Source organism: Pristiophorus japonicus, chromosome 18 (assembly GCF_044704955.1).
Source record: "Pristiophorus japonicus isolate sPriJap1 chromosome 18, sPriJap1.hap1, whole genome shotgun sequence".
NCBI lineage: Eukaryota > Metazoa > Chordata > Chondrichthyes > Pristiophoridae > Pristiophorus > Pristiophorus japonicus.
This window is the reverse complement of record NC_091994.1, coordinates 92554678-92569754: the sequence shown is the minus strand read 5'-3', so window position 1 is coordinate 92569754 and position 15077 is coordinate 92554678. Positions and strand designations below refer to the sequence as shown.

At 46.1% G+C, this 15077-nt stretch overlaps 1 protein-coding gene and 1 pseudogene across 3 annotated transcripts in view; one reads left to right on the top strand and one right to left on the bottom strand.

Annotated features, from left to right (window-relative positions):
* The first annotated feature begins 2724 nt into the window (after positions 1–2724).
* LOC139229493 (U2 spliceosomal RNA) lies at positions 2725–2963 on the top strand (annotated as a pseudogene).
* Positions 2964–6958: 3995 nt separating this feature from the next.
* Positions 6959–15077, bottom strand: part of clcn6 (chloride channel 6) — a 72735-nt gene continuing 64616 nt past the window's right edge. For 2 of the 3 annotated variants that reach the window (XM_070860363.1, XM_070860364.1), the window contains 2 exons: positions 10738–10863; positions 6959–9639 (listed from right to left, as the gene is read on the bottom strand). In XM_070860363.1, the coding sequence (XP_070716464.1) occupies positions 9559–9639; positions 10738–10863 (207 nt within the window). In that variant the 3' untranslated portion in view covers positions 6959–9558. Of the gene's footprint in view, positions 9640–10737; positions 10864–12419; positions 12728–15077 lie in introns of those variants that run through there. The other variant, XM_070860365.1, reaches the window with a different exon arrangement.

Below are 15077 nucleotides of genomic sequence, written 5' to 3'. Positions count from 1 at the left end.
ATCTAAGAGACTAAAATCATAGAGGTTTCGATGTCCTCGTACAGGAAACACAGAGTTAGCATGCAAATACAGCAAGCAATTAGGAAGGCAAATGGCATGTTGGTCTTTATTTTAAGGCCAATCTTTGGCCCGCTTTTAACAAAGACATTTCTACAGCCACCGATCTGCTCAACCATACTCTCACCACCACCTTTGATGCTCTAGTTCCAATTAAAAAGATTATTCTCTCCCACGCTGGCCCTTCTCCCTGGTACAGCCCTCATCTTCGCTCCCTCAAGTCAAAAAGGTGCAGAATTGATATGGCGGACCATTGGTTTAGCCATTCACCGCCAGATCTGGCTCAAACACATAAAACATTATCAGTTCCTACTCTTGTGGACAAAAACTGCTCACTATTCCAGGATCATTCTGATTGCAAAAATAACCCCCGGCTACTTTTCTCTACTGCTAACCGTTTCCTTTAACCCCTCTCCCCTGTCTCCACCACACTCACCTTCAACAAGTGTGAGGAGCTCATGGACTTCTTTGTCTCAAAGATTGAGACCATCCGATCAGCTGCCTCTGCGAGTTCCCTTCCTTCAGGGCCAAACTTCAACTAAGGCTCCCACCTGCCCTAGCCCAAAACTCACATCTTTTCCTAGTTTCTCTTTGATCTCCCCTCTTGATCTCTCTAATCTCATCTTGTTCAGGAGACCCACTTCCTGCTCCCTTGAACCTATTCTCACTAAACTGCTGACCCAGTCAACTTTCTTTTTTGACTCTCATGTTAGCCGACATTGTTAACGGTTCTCTCTCCTCAGGTACTGTTCCCCTCTCCTTCAAATCTGCTGTCATCACCCCTCTCCTCAAAAAACAACCCTTGACCCCACTTTGCTTGCGAACTATCACCCCATCTCCAACCTCCCTTTCCTGTCCAAAGTACGTAAACGTGTTGTCGCCTCCCAAATCCGTGACCAACTTTCCATGAATTCAATGTTTGAATCTCTTCAATCTTGGTTTTCGCCCCTGCCACAGTACTGAAATGGCTCTCATCAACGTCACAAATTACATAGTTCATGAGTGCGACAAAGGTAAACTATCCCTCCTCGTCCTTCTGGACTTGTCTGCAGCCTTTGACGCAGCTGACCACTCTATCCTCCTCCAACACTCTCCACCATCATCCAGGAAGATGGGAATGTACTCACCTGGTTCCATTCTTATCTATCTAATCGTAGACAGAAAATCTCCTGCAGTGGCTTCTCTTCCCACTCCCGCATCGTTACCTCTGGTGTCCCCCAAGGATCTGTCCCTCTTATGTCTCATCTATATGTTGCCCCTTGGCGACATCATCCAAAAACACGGACACCGAGTTCTACCTCTCCACCACTTCTCTCGACCCCTGCTTGGTATCTAAATTGCCAGATTGCTTATCCGACATCCAATACTGGATGAGCAGGGATTTTCTCCAATTAAATATTCGGAAGACCAAAGCCATTATCTGCGTTCCCTAACCACTGACTCCATCCCCCTCCCTAGCATCAATCTGAGGGTGAACAAAACTGTTCACAACCTAGGTGTCATATTTGACCCTGAAATGAGTTTCCAGCCACATATCCACGGCATAACTAAAACCACCTTTTTTCACTTTGTAACATTGCTGCCTCCATCCCTACTTCAGCTCTTCTGCTGCTGAAACCCTCATTCATGCCTTTGTTACCTCTAGACTTGACTACTCCAACTCACTCCTGGCTGGCCCCCCACTTTCCACATTATGTAAACTTGAGGTCATCCAAAACTCAGTAGTCCGTGTCCTAACTCGCACCAAGTCATGATCATCCATTACCCCTGTGCTTTCTGACTTACAATGGCTCCCGGTTAAACAACGCCTCGATTTCAAAATTCTCATCCTTATTTATAAATCACTCCACAGCCTTGCCTCTCCCCATCTCTGTAATCCTTTTCAGCCTCATAACTCCACAAGATGTCTGCGCTCCTCAAATTCTGCCGTTTTGAACGTCCCTCATTATAACTGCTTAACCATTGGTGGCCGTGCCTTCAACTGTTTGGGCCCTAAGCTCTGGAACTCCCTCCCTAAACCACTCAGCCTCTCTTTCCTCCTTTAAGACACTGCTTAAAACCTACCTCTTTAACCAAGGTTTTGGTCATCTGCCTTAATTAATTTTTTTGTGGCTCGGTGTAAAATTTATGTTTGGTCTTGTAACACTGCTGTGAAGCACCTTTTACTATGTTAAAGGCATTGTATAAATAAAAGGTATTGTTTATTGCAAGGGGGTTGGAGTACAAGAGTAAAGAAGTCTTACTACAATTGCAGAGCTTTGATGAGATCATACCTGGAGTACTGTGCACAGTTTTGGTCTCCTTATCTGAGGAAGGACATATTTGCCTTAGATGCTGTGCAACAATGGTTCACTGGATTGTTCCCTGGAATTAGTGGGTTGTCCTCTGAGGAGAGATTTGAGTAGATTGGGCCTATACTGTCTGGAGTTTAGAAGAATGTGATCTCATTGAAACATATACGATTCTGAGGGGGATTGACAGGGTAGATGCTGAGAGGTTGTTTCCCCTGGCTGGAGAGTCTAGAACTAGGCAGCATAGTCTCAGGATAAAAGGTTGGCCATTTAAGTCTGAGATGAGGAGGAATTTCTTCCTCAGAGGGCTGTGAATCTTTGGGATTCTCTACCCCAAAAGGCTGTGGATGCTGAATCGTTGAGTATATTCAAACTGAGATCTTCTCGGCCTTTTGGCTAAGATCATGCGTAACTGACCTGACAGGGGAGTAACCACCATAACCCCAAGGTGGTTCTCCCTGGATCAGGAAGGTATATGCTTGCTTTTTTGGAAATAGGTGGTGGGTGGGGTGGCTTGACCCATCCACCTCCACGGAGGTGTGTGGGGGACCTGACCCATCCACCTCCATGGCACGAACCTGGTATTGCAGTACTTCCAGGAACGGTGCAGTGGCTCTAGGCCTTTTGGCTAAGAGCATTGGCGCAGAGTGATCCTTGATGTGTGCAAGGTGACCTCTGGCGTTTGTGATTTGACAAAGAATTAGAAAGATTGGCAACGAATTAAAAAAAAATTCAAACTGAGATGGGTAGACTTTTGAACTGTAGCCGATTCAGGGGATATGGGAATAGGGCGGGAAAGTGGAGTTGAAGTTGAAGATCAGCCATGATCTATTGAATGGCAGAGCATGCTCTAATATATAGGTACATTTAATAACTTAAAATATTTCCAAACATTTACATCTTTATTATATTGCAAAACGTACATAAGTTCTCCGCATCATGCAGAAACTAGGATGGTGTCCTACTGTATTTTAACATATTTGGAGCAATTTCACTTTTATTGGTGCATATTGCTGATGCTAATATTTGATTTGTTGTTTTCATAGGTCCTTAGTAGTCCCCTTTAATTGTGTTCGATACATATGTTTCCTAGGTCTTCATTGTGATTTGTGCTCTTTAATGAATGCATAATTTAAGCCAATCAGATGCAAATGTAAAAGATTTGCAATGATAGAGGTATGACACGGTGTAACAAAGTGTGACAGACAAAACACACGCTAGATGTGAGAGATAGAAGCTAACAGACTGTCCTTGGCATTGCTCTTGGATAGACTTGAGTATTCCATGTTGAGATTCAGCTAATTGTGGGTGTTTAGATATTCCTTAGGTCAATTACATGTTAGTAAATAATCTACATATGAAATCATGCAAAGGACAAACACCACTGTCCACAAACTTTACTCCCCATTGTCACAACTTTTGGTTACATTTTCCCCATTCAATGTTCCAGTATCTATTCTGTCGGTGCAAGTTTCTAAAGTGTCTCTCCCAATTCAATTGTCAGCTTGTATATATTTTAATAACTTGTCGATTCACCAACTGACCATGGGCAATGCTACCACAATCTACTAGTTGCTTGTAAATGCCAGACTGCATGATGCAATAACTGGCTTTTTATCTCATTTTTAAAGATTATTTTCATCTGTAACAAAGTATGATGGATGTACACTAGATATTGGAACATAGGAATAGGGATAGGCCATTCAGCCCCTTGAGCCTGTTCCTCCATTCAATCAATCAATCAGGTCATGGCTGATCTGTATCTTAACTCAATTTACCCACCTTAGTTCCATAACCCTCAATACCCTTGCTTAACAAAAATCTAAATCTCAGTTTTGGCATTTTCAATTGACCTCAACAGTATTTTTGGGGAGTTCCAGGTTGCCACTAGATGCTAGTCTTCTGTAATGCAGTTAGTTTAAATGAACACCAAGGAACCATAGAAGAGGGAATTTGACCCATCATGTCTGTGCCAGCTCTTTACTGGAGCAATCCAAAATTAATCCCACTACCCTGCTGTGTTCCCATAACCCTGTGTCCTTCCTTAGTTTCATGTATTTATCTAATATTCCCTTAAAATATGCAATGGTCTCACGGAAGAGAACGGCATTATTTAAATATAAACTACAACCATAATACACAGGTAGCCTCATTCCCAAACTCTCTGCTCATTCATTTCTATAGTGTCCAAATGCCTGGCAATGGCCAGAAGTATCATGATCTGAAGTGCATTCACTACCTCCTCCAACCATTTACTATGACCATCATTAGGTTTTTGAAGTCTGGGGGGGGGGGGGGGGGAGGTGGAAATCAACAGCAATGATCAATGATGCAGGCCACCATCAAAGTTGGAAAGAGTAGGAGATAAGATGAAATAAATCACAAAGTAATGATTAGGCAATATGACGCTTGAATAATTTCTTCAAGAATGAGGCTCGCTTTCTTTGAGGACCTAGTAGTGCAAACCATTCAGCTGACCTGGCCTGGCCCCAGGCCTGCACTGACATTGCAATTGATTCAACTGCCATCGAAAAATGTCTCCCCCCACCCCCCCGCACCCCTCCCCCCCCCACCCAAATAGCACATGGGGTTTCAGTAGAAAAGTAGCATCCTACTACTTCCCTCTAATGTTATTCCCACTCTTCAATCTGCACTCAGTACAACACAGATGTGTCTCTTTAATGGGCAATAACACATTAATAAAATCACCTGTTGGACAAGGCACTGGGAGAATTCCTTGCTCTTCAAGTAACGTATGGATTCTTCAACATTCAACGAAAGAGCTGACAAGGCCTCGATTTAACATCTCATCCAAAGTACATCACGTATGGCAATGCAGCACTCCCTCAGTAATACCTTGGAGTGTCAGCCTAGGTTAGGTACTCAAGTTCTGGAGTGGGATTTGAACCCAAATTATTTAAAGCAGAGGCAAGTGTGTTACCAACTGAGCCAAGCTGACAAGGCTTATAGTACAAAGAATGGCTGAGGAAGTCAGGTCCATACTCATTGGAAAATAGGAGACTTCCAGTGACAGAAATATTCTGATGGGGATTTCTAACATTGTTCCAGGTAAATTTCTTCATGATGTCAAGGGTTCAAATCCTCGGGGACAAGTTCAAATATGGAAGTTAGAAGTAAGATGGGAGACCCGGTCGAATTTTTTCACCTAGAGGGTAATCGAGTTGTATAAGTGGCCAAGGATGGACACTGGATCAGAGTAGGAATTGGTTCAAGACAAATGGTTGATTTCCTAAAGGCAGAAGGATATGGTGGAGTGGTTGGAGATGATCAAAATAAGGGATGGGCTTTGTTGAGTTTAGTGGGTTTTTTCTGTTCCTAAAAATTCTGCAGTTAATTCTGAGTTTGAGGTATCGAGAATCTCTTGTTTATTAACAACTCACGTTTAGGCAACAGCTGGAGTAGCAGAGATTCACGAGAATGCTGCCTACTAAGAAAATAAAAATGAGGAAAGACTAGAAAAATTATGGCTTTTAAAAAAAAAAGAGAAGTTTAAGGGGTGATATACTAGAAGTGTTTAAAATTATGAAGGGATGGGACAGAGTCGATGGAAATACTATTTCCAGTGGTTGAGTGATCTAGAACCAAGGAACGTAGATACAAGATAAAATGCAAGAGTCTTAGGACAGAGAGCAGAAGAAACATTTTTCACACAGCGGGTTACGAGGTTGTGGATGCCAGAGTTAAGCAAAGACAATGTTAACATTTAAGAATAGGTGGCTGAAGGAAAAGGGGAATTGGGGGATATAAGAACTGGACAGGCACATGGGATTGGGAGTACTGCTTGTACGGAGGATCAATACCAACATGAATGGGTTGGGCTGAATAGCCCGTTTCCATGTTGTAATTTCTATGCAATTCACTAGGCTTACGAGCATTGTTTACGGATTGGTGAATAATTGTGGCCGGTAAGGAACAATATAAAAAGTGGTCAGCTAGCTGCTGCATTTCAGTTGTGCCTGTATTACTACTATTCCTCGGTGCGAGCGCGCAATCTCTTGCTTGGCAGTGCTCCCAGCCACAAAGCTGACAGCACTAACCGTAACAACCACTCACTGTCTCGCAGAAGCTGCTTTATGTACAGTTATGTCCCAGCATGTTCTTGTTCAGGGTCTGTCAAATCAGTGCCGCAGCAGAGAAGTGAAAGGCACAGATAAAAGAATCATTGACATGGGTCAAGGTGATCTCTGGTGGTGGGTGGCTGATGAAGAATCATTCGTTGTGTTCAGGGCCCTGGCTTCGCCTGCTGAATATCCAATGGTGATCACGAGTCACCCAAAATAGGGACATAGGAACAGGAGGCCATTCAGCACCTCAAGTCTGCTCCATAGAACAGGAGGTGGCCAGTCAGCCCTCAAGTCTGCTTCATAGGAACAGGAAGCTTAGTATATGAAACCTGCCCTCATAATTTAACGTTTTAAGCCCTATCAATCTGGAGGGTGTAAGGAATTGGAGGAGGTACCAGCCCAGAGAGACAAACTAACTCTACAATCATCCATTTAACAATGCTACAGAATTACTCAGATAATGCTTGAGAAATAAGTAAGAGAATTCTGTATCAACACCTGCAGGATGATAAATGGGAATGTTTATTACAATGTAACCTAATCTTAAAAAATTAAAAGATAATTACAGAAACAGAACTTTTAAAAACATGGAATAAAAAAATAAAATGAGAATTACATTTGGCTTCAAAAGCTTTCTGATGTGAAATAATTAGCTCCTATCAAATAATAAGTGCAAACATGACAATGTGATAATACTCAAATTGCAGCAACTAACATCCACCATACTGAATATTTCAGGTTTTACAGACAATTGCAACGTGGCCCAGAGACTGGAACCCAGGTCAGGTGTGCTCATCTGATCATCCTTGTGTTTTGCCTTCCTTGAATGTTGTGGGCCTGGAGGTTTGGAAAGAGCTGTTTTTAGCACTGTTGCCTGTGGTGGATAAATCCTAATTGGAGCAGCAATCTTTTAACCGTCTATAATTGAGAGAGAGATAATGGGAACTTGGATTTAAACTTCACACATGGTCACAGTGCTCCATAGTCGCGGGCAGGGGTAGTCCCATGGTGCGTGGTCTCATGGAGGGGGGGGGGTTCATTGGTGCGTGGTCCCAGGCAGGGGTAGTCCCATGGTCCCATGGGGGGGGGTGGGGTCCATTGGTGCATGGTCCCAGGCAGGGGTAGTTCCATGGTCCCATGGGGGGGGGGGGTCCATTGGTGCGTGGTCCCAGGCAGGGGTAGTCCCATTGGTGCGTGGTCTCATGGGGGGGGGGGGGGGGTCCATTGGTGCATGGTCCCAGGCAGGGGTAGTTCCATGGTCCTATGGGGGGGGGGGGGGGGCTGGTCCATTGGTGCGTGGTCCTGGGGAGGGGTCGTCATGTGATGCGCGGACCAAGTGGGGGCTCCCTGCACTGGTCTACAGAGAAATTAATGGCTGATCAGGTGCAATAAACACATTGACATACAAAACTAAGATTTCTAATAAAAGTTTAAAAAAAAATGTGCTTTAAGATAAGTCCCAAATCAAACTTTTTTTTTTTAACGTTCCAAGCACACAAACTCTGAAAGGCAAGAACTTAACCGTATAAAATGCAGAATTAATAAAAAAGGGAGTTTAGAACAAGGGCCTCTGAATGAAGGCTCAATATTGGAGCCTTTCCCTTTCATTTTTTGACTAGCCATTTCTGAGTTCCCTTTGTGCAGCTTACTTCTTTAAAATTAATTTTAAAAACATGGAATTGTTTTTCTTGCTGAGATATCTGAACTTTGAGAGTTACAGAAAACAGAACGAAAGACTCACCATGCCCTCAATGGATGTGCAAACAGTATAATTGAGAAGCCCAGGTGAAGGGGCGAGGCCCACAGTACAACAGTCGCCAAGGCTGAGAGTGGGAGAAAAGACCAGGGAAAGGCAGCTCGCCAATTTCTAAACAATCTCAGACAAATCCTCGATCAGCAGCTCCCTGTGCTTACTGATTCAAGCAGCTTTAGTCACATTTCTCAGCTGGTTTTCAAGCACCTTAACCCCATGTTCCCTCCGTGGTCCGTGGCAAAGGGCTACTCTGCTACAATTACAGCTACTAAGAAATCAAAGGCTTCACTTGGGGCCTTGTTACACTGATTCCAATACTATTTCTTTCAGACCTGCCATTGATTGTTCCCTTGAATGTGATTAGAGATTAATAATATTTTTTATTGTAGTGTTGTCATGCAATACATTATTTGCAGAGATTGGGGGAGCTGTACATCCCACGTTATAACCGAAACCATGTTACCATGGAGATCACAGCAAGAGTATCACTGCAAGGCTCAGACTGAACTGTAGTGGTTACTAATGACAACGAAAACTCCTCCACCAGGAGCGTCGACCGTTCTGAAATGGAACAAACCGCCAATGCTGGAAATACACAGCAGGTCCTTCAGCAGACAGGTCACTGTTTGGGGTGAAGATCCTATCTTTGCTCCTTTCAGTTGGGGACTATGCATTTCCAGCATTTTCTGTCTGTACCGTTCAAACCAAACCCTGGGTTTGTGCCTGTGAACAGATTTACCTACTGAACTGCAGTATCCAGTGATTCTGTCTGCAGATTTAGTGGTTGAACAAAATGCCAAAGAAACAAAAGAACAATAGTGTCAAACTGTTACCTATTTCTCAACGACTCGGTTAGTGAGTTGTTCTGATTTTGCCTTGTTAGTGCTTTCATGTTTTGTGCCTTTTCCAGATCTGTCCCTTTGATACTGATCAGATCGACCATGAGTGCTGTGCAAAGTCAACCAACTGCAAAACTCAGTAAAATGTTCGACTGGCTTCACTCACTGCAAAACCCTCATACATCTGGAGGCCGAACTGCAGTAGCTTACCTAATATAAAAGGAACCGCTCCCTTTCACTGCTGCCCTTTCTCACATGAATACAGACAAACAAACACCGCAGTTAGTTCCACAATTAACAAAATCAGCCACCAACTACTTTAAACAGGGGCGAGTAGTGCTGCGAATTATAGACCAACGTCAGGGGCCGAGGTCCTTCAGTGGCTGTCTCTAGCTAATTCGACGCCTGTTTCGCAGGTGGATGAGTGGGACTGGCACCAAGGAATGTCCTGCCTTTTTAGATGGCCCCTGAAAATCAAAGTCATCGCAGTGCAGGGCAGAAGGTTCTGGAATGTTGCACTGTGAGGAAGAGTATCAGATCGTCATGTTGTGCTGCCGCAGTTTCATCAATAGAAAATCATGGCTCAAATTATGTCGTGTGATGATTCCAACAATCTAAAGTAAAGGAATAATAAAAATAGATTCAGATGACAGGATTTCATCAAACTCCACAAGCGCACGGGCTCAGCACAGTTCCTCGAAGTCCCCTCCCTCCTATTTTTATTTAGTCAAACTCGTAATTGAATCACAACTATTTCCTCAACTCTGAAATGGTTTTCATTAAGTAACACGACACTATGCCAATAGGCATGTTTACTGATATCAGAGATCATCAATCAATCACGGAAACTCCCACAAGGAGAATCCAATAAAATTCCCTCAATCCCCGAAGGTAGCCAGGTAAAACCCGCGTGAAACCAATCAATCACTGCTCTGTCAGTTCCATTTCATAGATAGGATTTCCAGCATCTCTAGCCTTCGTGATCCACAGACTAGTCGATTATCTGAGTCTGATCCTACCCCAGATGTAGCTATGACGACAGAGCAAGAGTCCAGAACCCTGCTGGAGGTTCAGGGTGAGCTGGGTTATGCTCTCAAGTAAAGCAGCTAACAGCAAAAAGGAAATGGAGCTCAACTGATAAAAATTAAAAATGCAGTTTGGCCATTTCAAATCCTCCCTGACCCAAAGAAACTCACCAGCGTTGGTGCAAATGGATCCACATTAAAAATCCAGAACTAAGTAAGGATCCCTATATTACAGCCCCCAGGATTTCATTAATGGTGCAATTTAAAATCATTAAACATGTCTGCCTGACTGACTGCAATAAATCATTTCTTTCAACTGAAGCAGCACGCTCAGCATTAATCAGGCTCCGACTCACAATCCAAACTCAAAATATTTGGTAACAAGTGTGCAGAGCCCGCACATCAGAAACAGAGATTACCCTTCAATCCTATTCTCATTGTGCCTTTGTTTTTACTAACATTTCAGAGAAAGCAGAATAGGTAACAGTGGTACCTGGGATTTCAGAAACATTTTCAGGAAAATAATGAATTGGGGAATGAGCACACAGCAGTAACAGAAAGAACAACATGTGCTGAACTCATTAACAGCCTCTGCTGAGCCCCCCACCCCTGAGATGACCCCCTTGTCCTGATGCTGACCCCCCAACCCAAAGTCCAGTCGGGTGACCCCCCCCATCCTTAACTCACCTCTCCCACAGCATTGACCACTGGCAGGTGCCTCAGTCCCATGGTGCGGAACAGGTTGAAGACCTGAGACACGTGAGTGTTCGGCGAGACTGTGTACGGACAGGGATTCATGTACGGTGTGATATCCTGCAGCAGAGACAAGATAAGACCGCTGGTTCAACACATGGTAACATAGCAGACCTTAAAGCAGGAGACAGCAATTTGCAAGGTAAACCATCATCACCCTCTTTTATATATTAAGCTCCCAGGAGCACTCATCACAAACCTCTTGCCCAGACACAGAATGCTCCAATAGTCCTGTGTTGATCTTTTAAACAAACATTAGTGTCCACAGTAGCTCAGTGGGCAGCACTCTCATCTCTGAGTCGGAAGGTTGTGGGTTCAAGTCCTACTCCAGAGACATAAGCACATAATCCAGGCTGACACTCCCAATGCAATACTGAGGGAGTGCTGCACTATCAGCGGTGCAGTCTTGCAGATGAAACGTTAAACTGAGGCTCTATCTGCCCTTGCAGATGGACATAAAAGATCCCACGTCACGATTTGAAAAAGGGCAGGGGAGTTCTCCTCAGCGTCCTAGGCCAATATTTAATCCCCAACCAACATCACAAAACAGATTATCCGGTCATCATCACATTACTTTTTGTGGGATCATGCTGTGCACTAATTGGCTACATTACATCAGTGACTGCAGCCCAGGTCCCCGTGTGGTGGTGAGGAGGGTCCCAGCTCCGTGTGTGGTGGTGAGGAGAGTCCCAGCTCCGTGTGGTGCGGTGAGGGGCTCCCAAGCTCCGTGGGGTGCAGTGCGGTGAGGGGCTCCCAAGCTCCGTGGGGTGCAGTGCGGTGAGGGGCTCCCAAGCTCTCCGTGGGGTGCAGTGCGGTGAGGGGCTCCCAAGCTCTCCGTGGGGTGCAGTGAGGGGGGGCTCACAAGCTCTCCGTGGGGTGCAGTGAGGGGGGGCTCCCAAGCTCTCCGTGGGGTGCAGTGAGGGGGGGCTCCCAAGCTCTCCGTGGGGTGCAGTGAGGGGGGGCTCCCAAGCTCTCCGTGGGGTGCAGTGAGGGGGGGCTCCCAAGCTCTCCGTGGGGTGCAGTGAGGGGGGGCTCCCAAGCTCTCCGTGGGGTGCAGTGAGGGGGGGCTCCCAAGCTCTCCGTGGGGTGCAGTGAGCTCTCCGTGGGGTGCAGTGAGGGGGGGCTCCCAAGCTCTCCGTGGGGTGCAGTGAGGGGGGGCTCCCAAGCTCTCCGTGGAGTGCAGTGAGGGGGGGGCTCCCAAGCTCTCCGTGGGGTGCAGTGAGGGGGGGGCTCCCAAGCTCTCCGTGGGGTGCAGTGAGGGGGGGGTCCCAGCTCTCCGTGGGGTGCAGTGAGGGGGGGTCCCAGCTCTCCTGGAGTGCAGTGAGGGGGGGTCCCAGCTCTCCGTGGGGTGCAGTGAGGGGGGGTCCCAGCTCTCCGTGGGGTGCAGTGAGGGGGGGTCCCAGCTCTCCGTGGGGTGCAGTGAGGGGGGGTCCCAGCTCTCCGTGGGGTGCAGTGAGGGGGGGTCCCAGCTCTCCGTGGGGTGCAGTGAGGGGGGGGTCCCAGCTCTCCGTGGGGTGCAGTGAGGGGGGGGTCCCAGCTCTCCGTGTGGTGCAGTGAGGGGGGGGTCCCAGCTCTCCGTGGGGTGCAGTGAGGGGGGGGTCCCAGCTCTCCGTGGGGTGCAGTGAGGGGGGGGTCCCAGCTCTCCGTGGGGTGCAGTGAGGGGGGGGTCCCAGCTCTCCGTGGGGTGCAGTGAGGGGGAATCCCAGCTCCGTGGGGTGCAGTGAGGGGGTCCTGTTCAACCCTGAGCTGAGCTTTAAACACCACATCCTATCCACCTCTGCAACACTTCCCTTTGCCTTATCTTAGCTCCTCTGTCACTGAAAACCTGATGCATTCTTCATCATTGCAGACTCGACTACCCTAACACGCTCCTTACTGGCTCCTTCCGAGAACTACAACTTGTCCTGCAGTCGGTATCCTGGAGCTGGAGAAAAGAGAATAGAATTTCTAATCTATGCTCAGGACTCCTTCCTAAAGCACTACATTAGTCAGCCTACGAGGGAGGAGGTGTTACTAGATGTGGTTATGGGCAATGAAATAGATCAGGTAGATGAGCTAAATGTGGGTGAGCACCACAGGAACAGTGGCCATATTATAAGTTCCAAGATACAACTAGAAAGGGAAAAAGTCAGAACAAAAACTAGAACTTGGATCAGGGCAGATTTTAAAAGATGAGTGAGCAAGCTGAGGGGAGGTGGAAAGATAAATGATCACAAAAGACTGCAGAGCATCAGTGGGGTGTTTGTTAAGAGCGACTGTAAAGGTGCTGAATAATTATATTCATTAAAACAGGAAACTGCTAGTAGTTTTAGGATGGTATGGATAGAGAGGTCAGAAACCAATTAAAATTGAAGAGGGCCCATGAAATGTCACTTAAAAATCTCTAATTAACCTTTAACACATCTCCAAAAATACCCAATACATTTACAGAACTGGCTGAAATTGGGAAACCAAACTATAAGGTCAAGGTCATTAATGCAGAATGGAGTAAAGAGAAGGCAAATTAGGAAATACTGATGTGTGCCTCTGGGCTGCAAGTACTGAGCAGGACTGCCAGACTTAAGGAAAGAGAAGATTCCGCACCCCCCCATGGGTCAGACCGCGTGCTGTGGAGGGAGGTGCCGTGTGCGGTGGAGGGAGGGGCCGCGGGGGGAGGGACCATGTGTGGTGGGGGGGGGGGGGGGGGGGGGGGAGAGCTGCAGGAGTGAAAGAGAAACAAAATCTAACTGATCAGAAATGGTGCAGCCAATGAGTGAAGGCCTCAGACACGCTTGACTATAACACTAAACACTCCTCTAAAATACTGGGAAGCTATTTTAAAAGGAACTTCATTTCACAAAGTATTAGATTGCAGCTTTAATTTAATGCACCCGCTTTGTTCCTAAGGCTATTTAAAATGAAATTTTATCATTTTATTTTTGAAGGGTTGGAAAATGTCTGCTTCGTTCTGTCAGTGAGCGAGAGTCGAACCTCACAACCCAAGTCCTGAAAACCTCGGATAAACCCCACAGCAGGACACTTCCGCTCTGCACACCGTCGCCAACAGCCAGATATCCGAATGACTTTATTTCTCTGCTTCTAATGAGTTTAATGCACTATTACACTTTGGGTGGAATATGCTTCACTTGTTTTTTTGCATTTCTCAGCCAGAGGGTTTAGTATTTTATTGTATTTTGATGATGCACAGATTAATCCTTACATTTTGGGCCTAATACAATAAGGTATCACTCTCTGATTGAGCAACATGAGGAACAAATGAACCATGGACCCGCTCGAACTCCAGCTGCAGTAACATTCAGCTTTGGAAGATCTTTTCATGCAGGAAAGCTGCTTCAATATCAGGGCAAAAATCAGAACGTCCTGATTAAGCAGAGGCTGCGTGAGAGCCCATTTTCATTAGTGTACTGAACAGTGCCTAGGAGACAGCAGTTTCTCAGCCCGGTTGCAATTATATTAACAGTGGCGTTGCTCCATCATGCATTCATTGTTATTTAATGGATTATAAGTTACAGAATCGCATTATTTCCCAGTTTACTGCCAGTGACAACAAAATAAAGCAGGGGTCTCTGTTAAATCAACAGTGTAACTATTTGTACTACACTTTTTTTGATAGACATGCGCCTGTCAAGCCCCACCTCCCCTCCTGGCCACGTATCATTCTCTCTACGTGGTGCCAAGCAGCAGGAACTAAGGCCCGAGACTCCGCTGAGGCCCCAACTCTCACTCTCACTCCCCCTCTCGATTCTCACTCTCTCCTACCCTCCCCACCAGCACCCCGACTCTTCTGGGGTGGGGGAGGGGGGGGAGGGAGAAAGAGGATGGCCGAGAGAGAGAGAGACAGAGAGAGAGAGAGACAGAGAGAGAGAGAGACAGAGAGAGAGAGAGAGACAGAGAGAGAGAGAGACAGAGAGAGAGAGAGACAGAGACAGAGAGACAGAGACAGAGAGAGACAGAGACAGAGAGAGACAGAGACAGAGAGAGACAGAGAGAGAGAGAGACAGAGAGAGCGAGAGACAGAGAGAGCGAGAGACAGAGAGAGCGAAAGAGACAGAGAGAGAGAGACAGAGAGAGACAGAGAGAGAGAGAGACAGAGAGAGAGAGAGACAGAGAGAGAGAAAGAGAGAGAGACAGAGAGAGAGAAAGAGAGAGAGAAAGAGAGAGAGAAAGAGAGAGAGAAAGAGAGAGAAAGAGAGAGAAAGAGAGAGAGAAAGAGAGAGAGAAAGAGAGAGAGAAAGAGAGAGAGAAAGAGAGAGAGAAAGAGAGAGAGAAAGAGA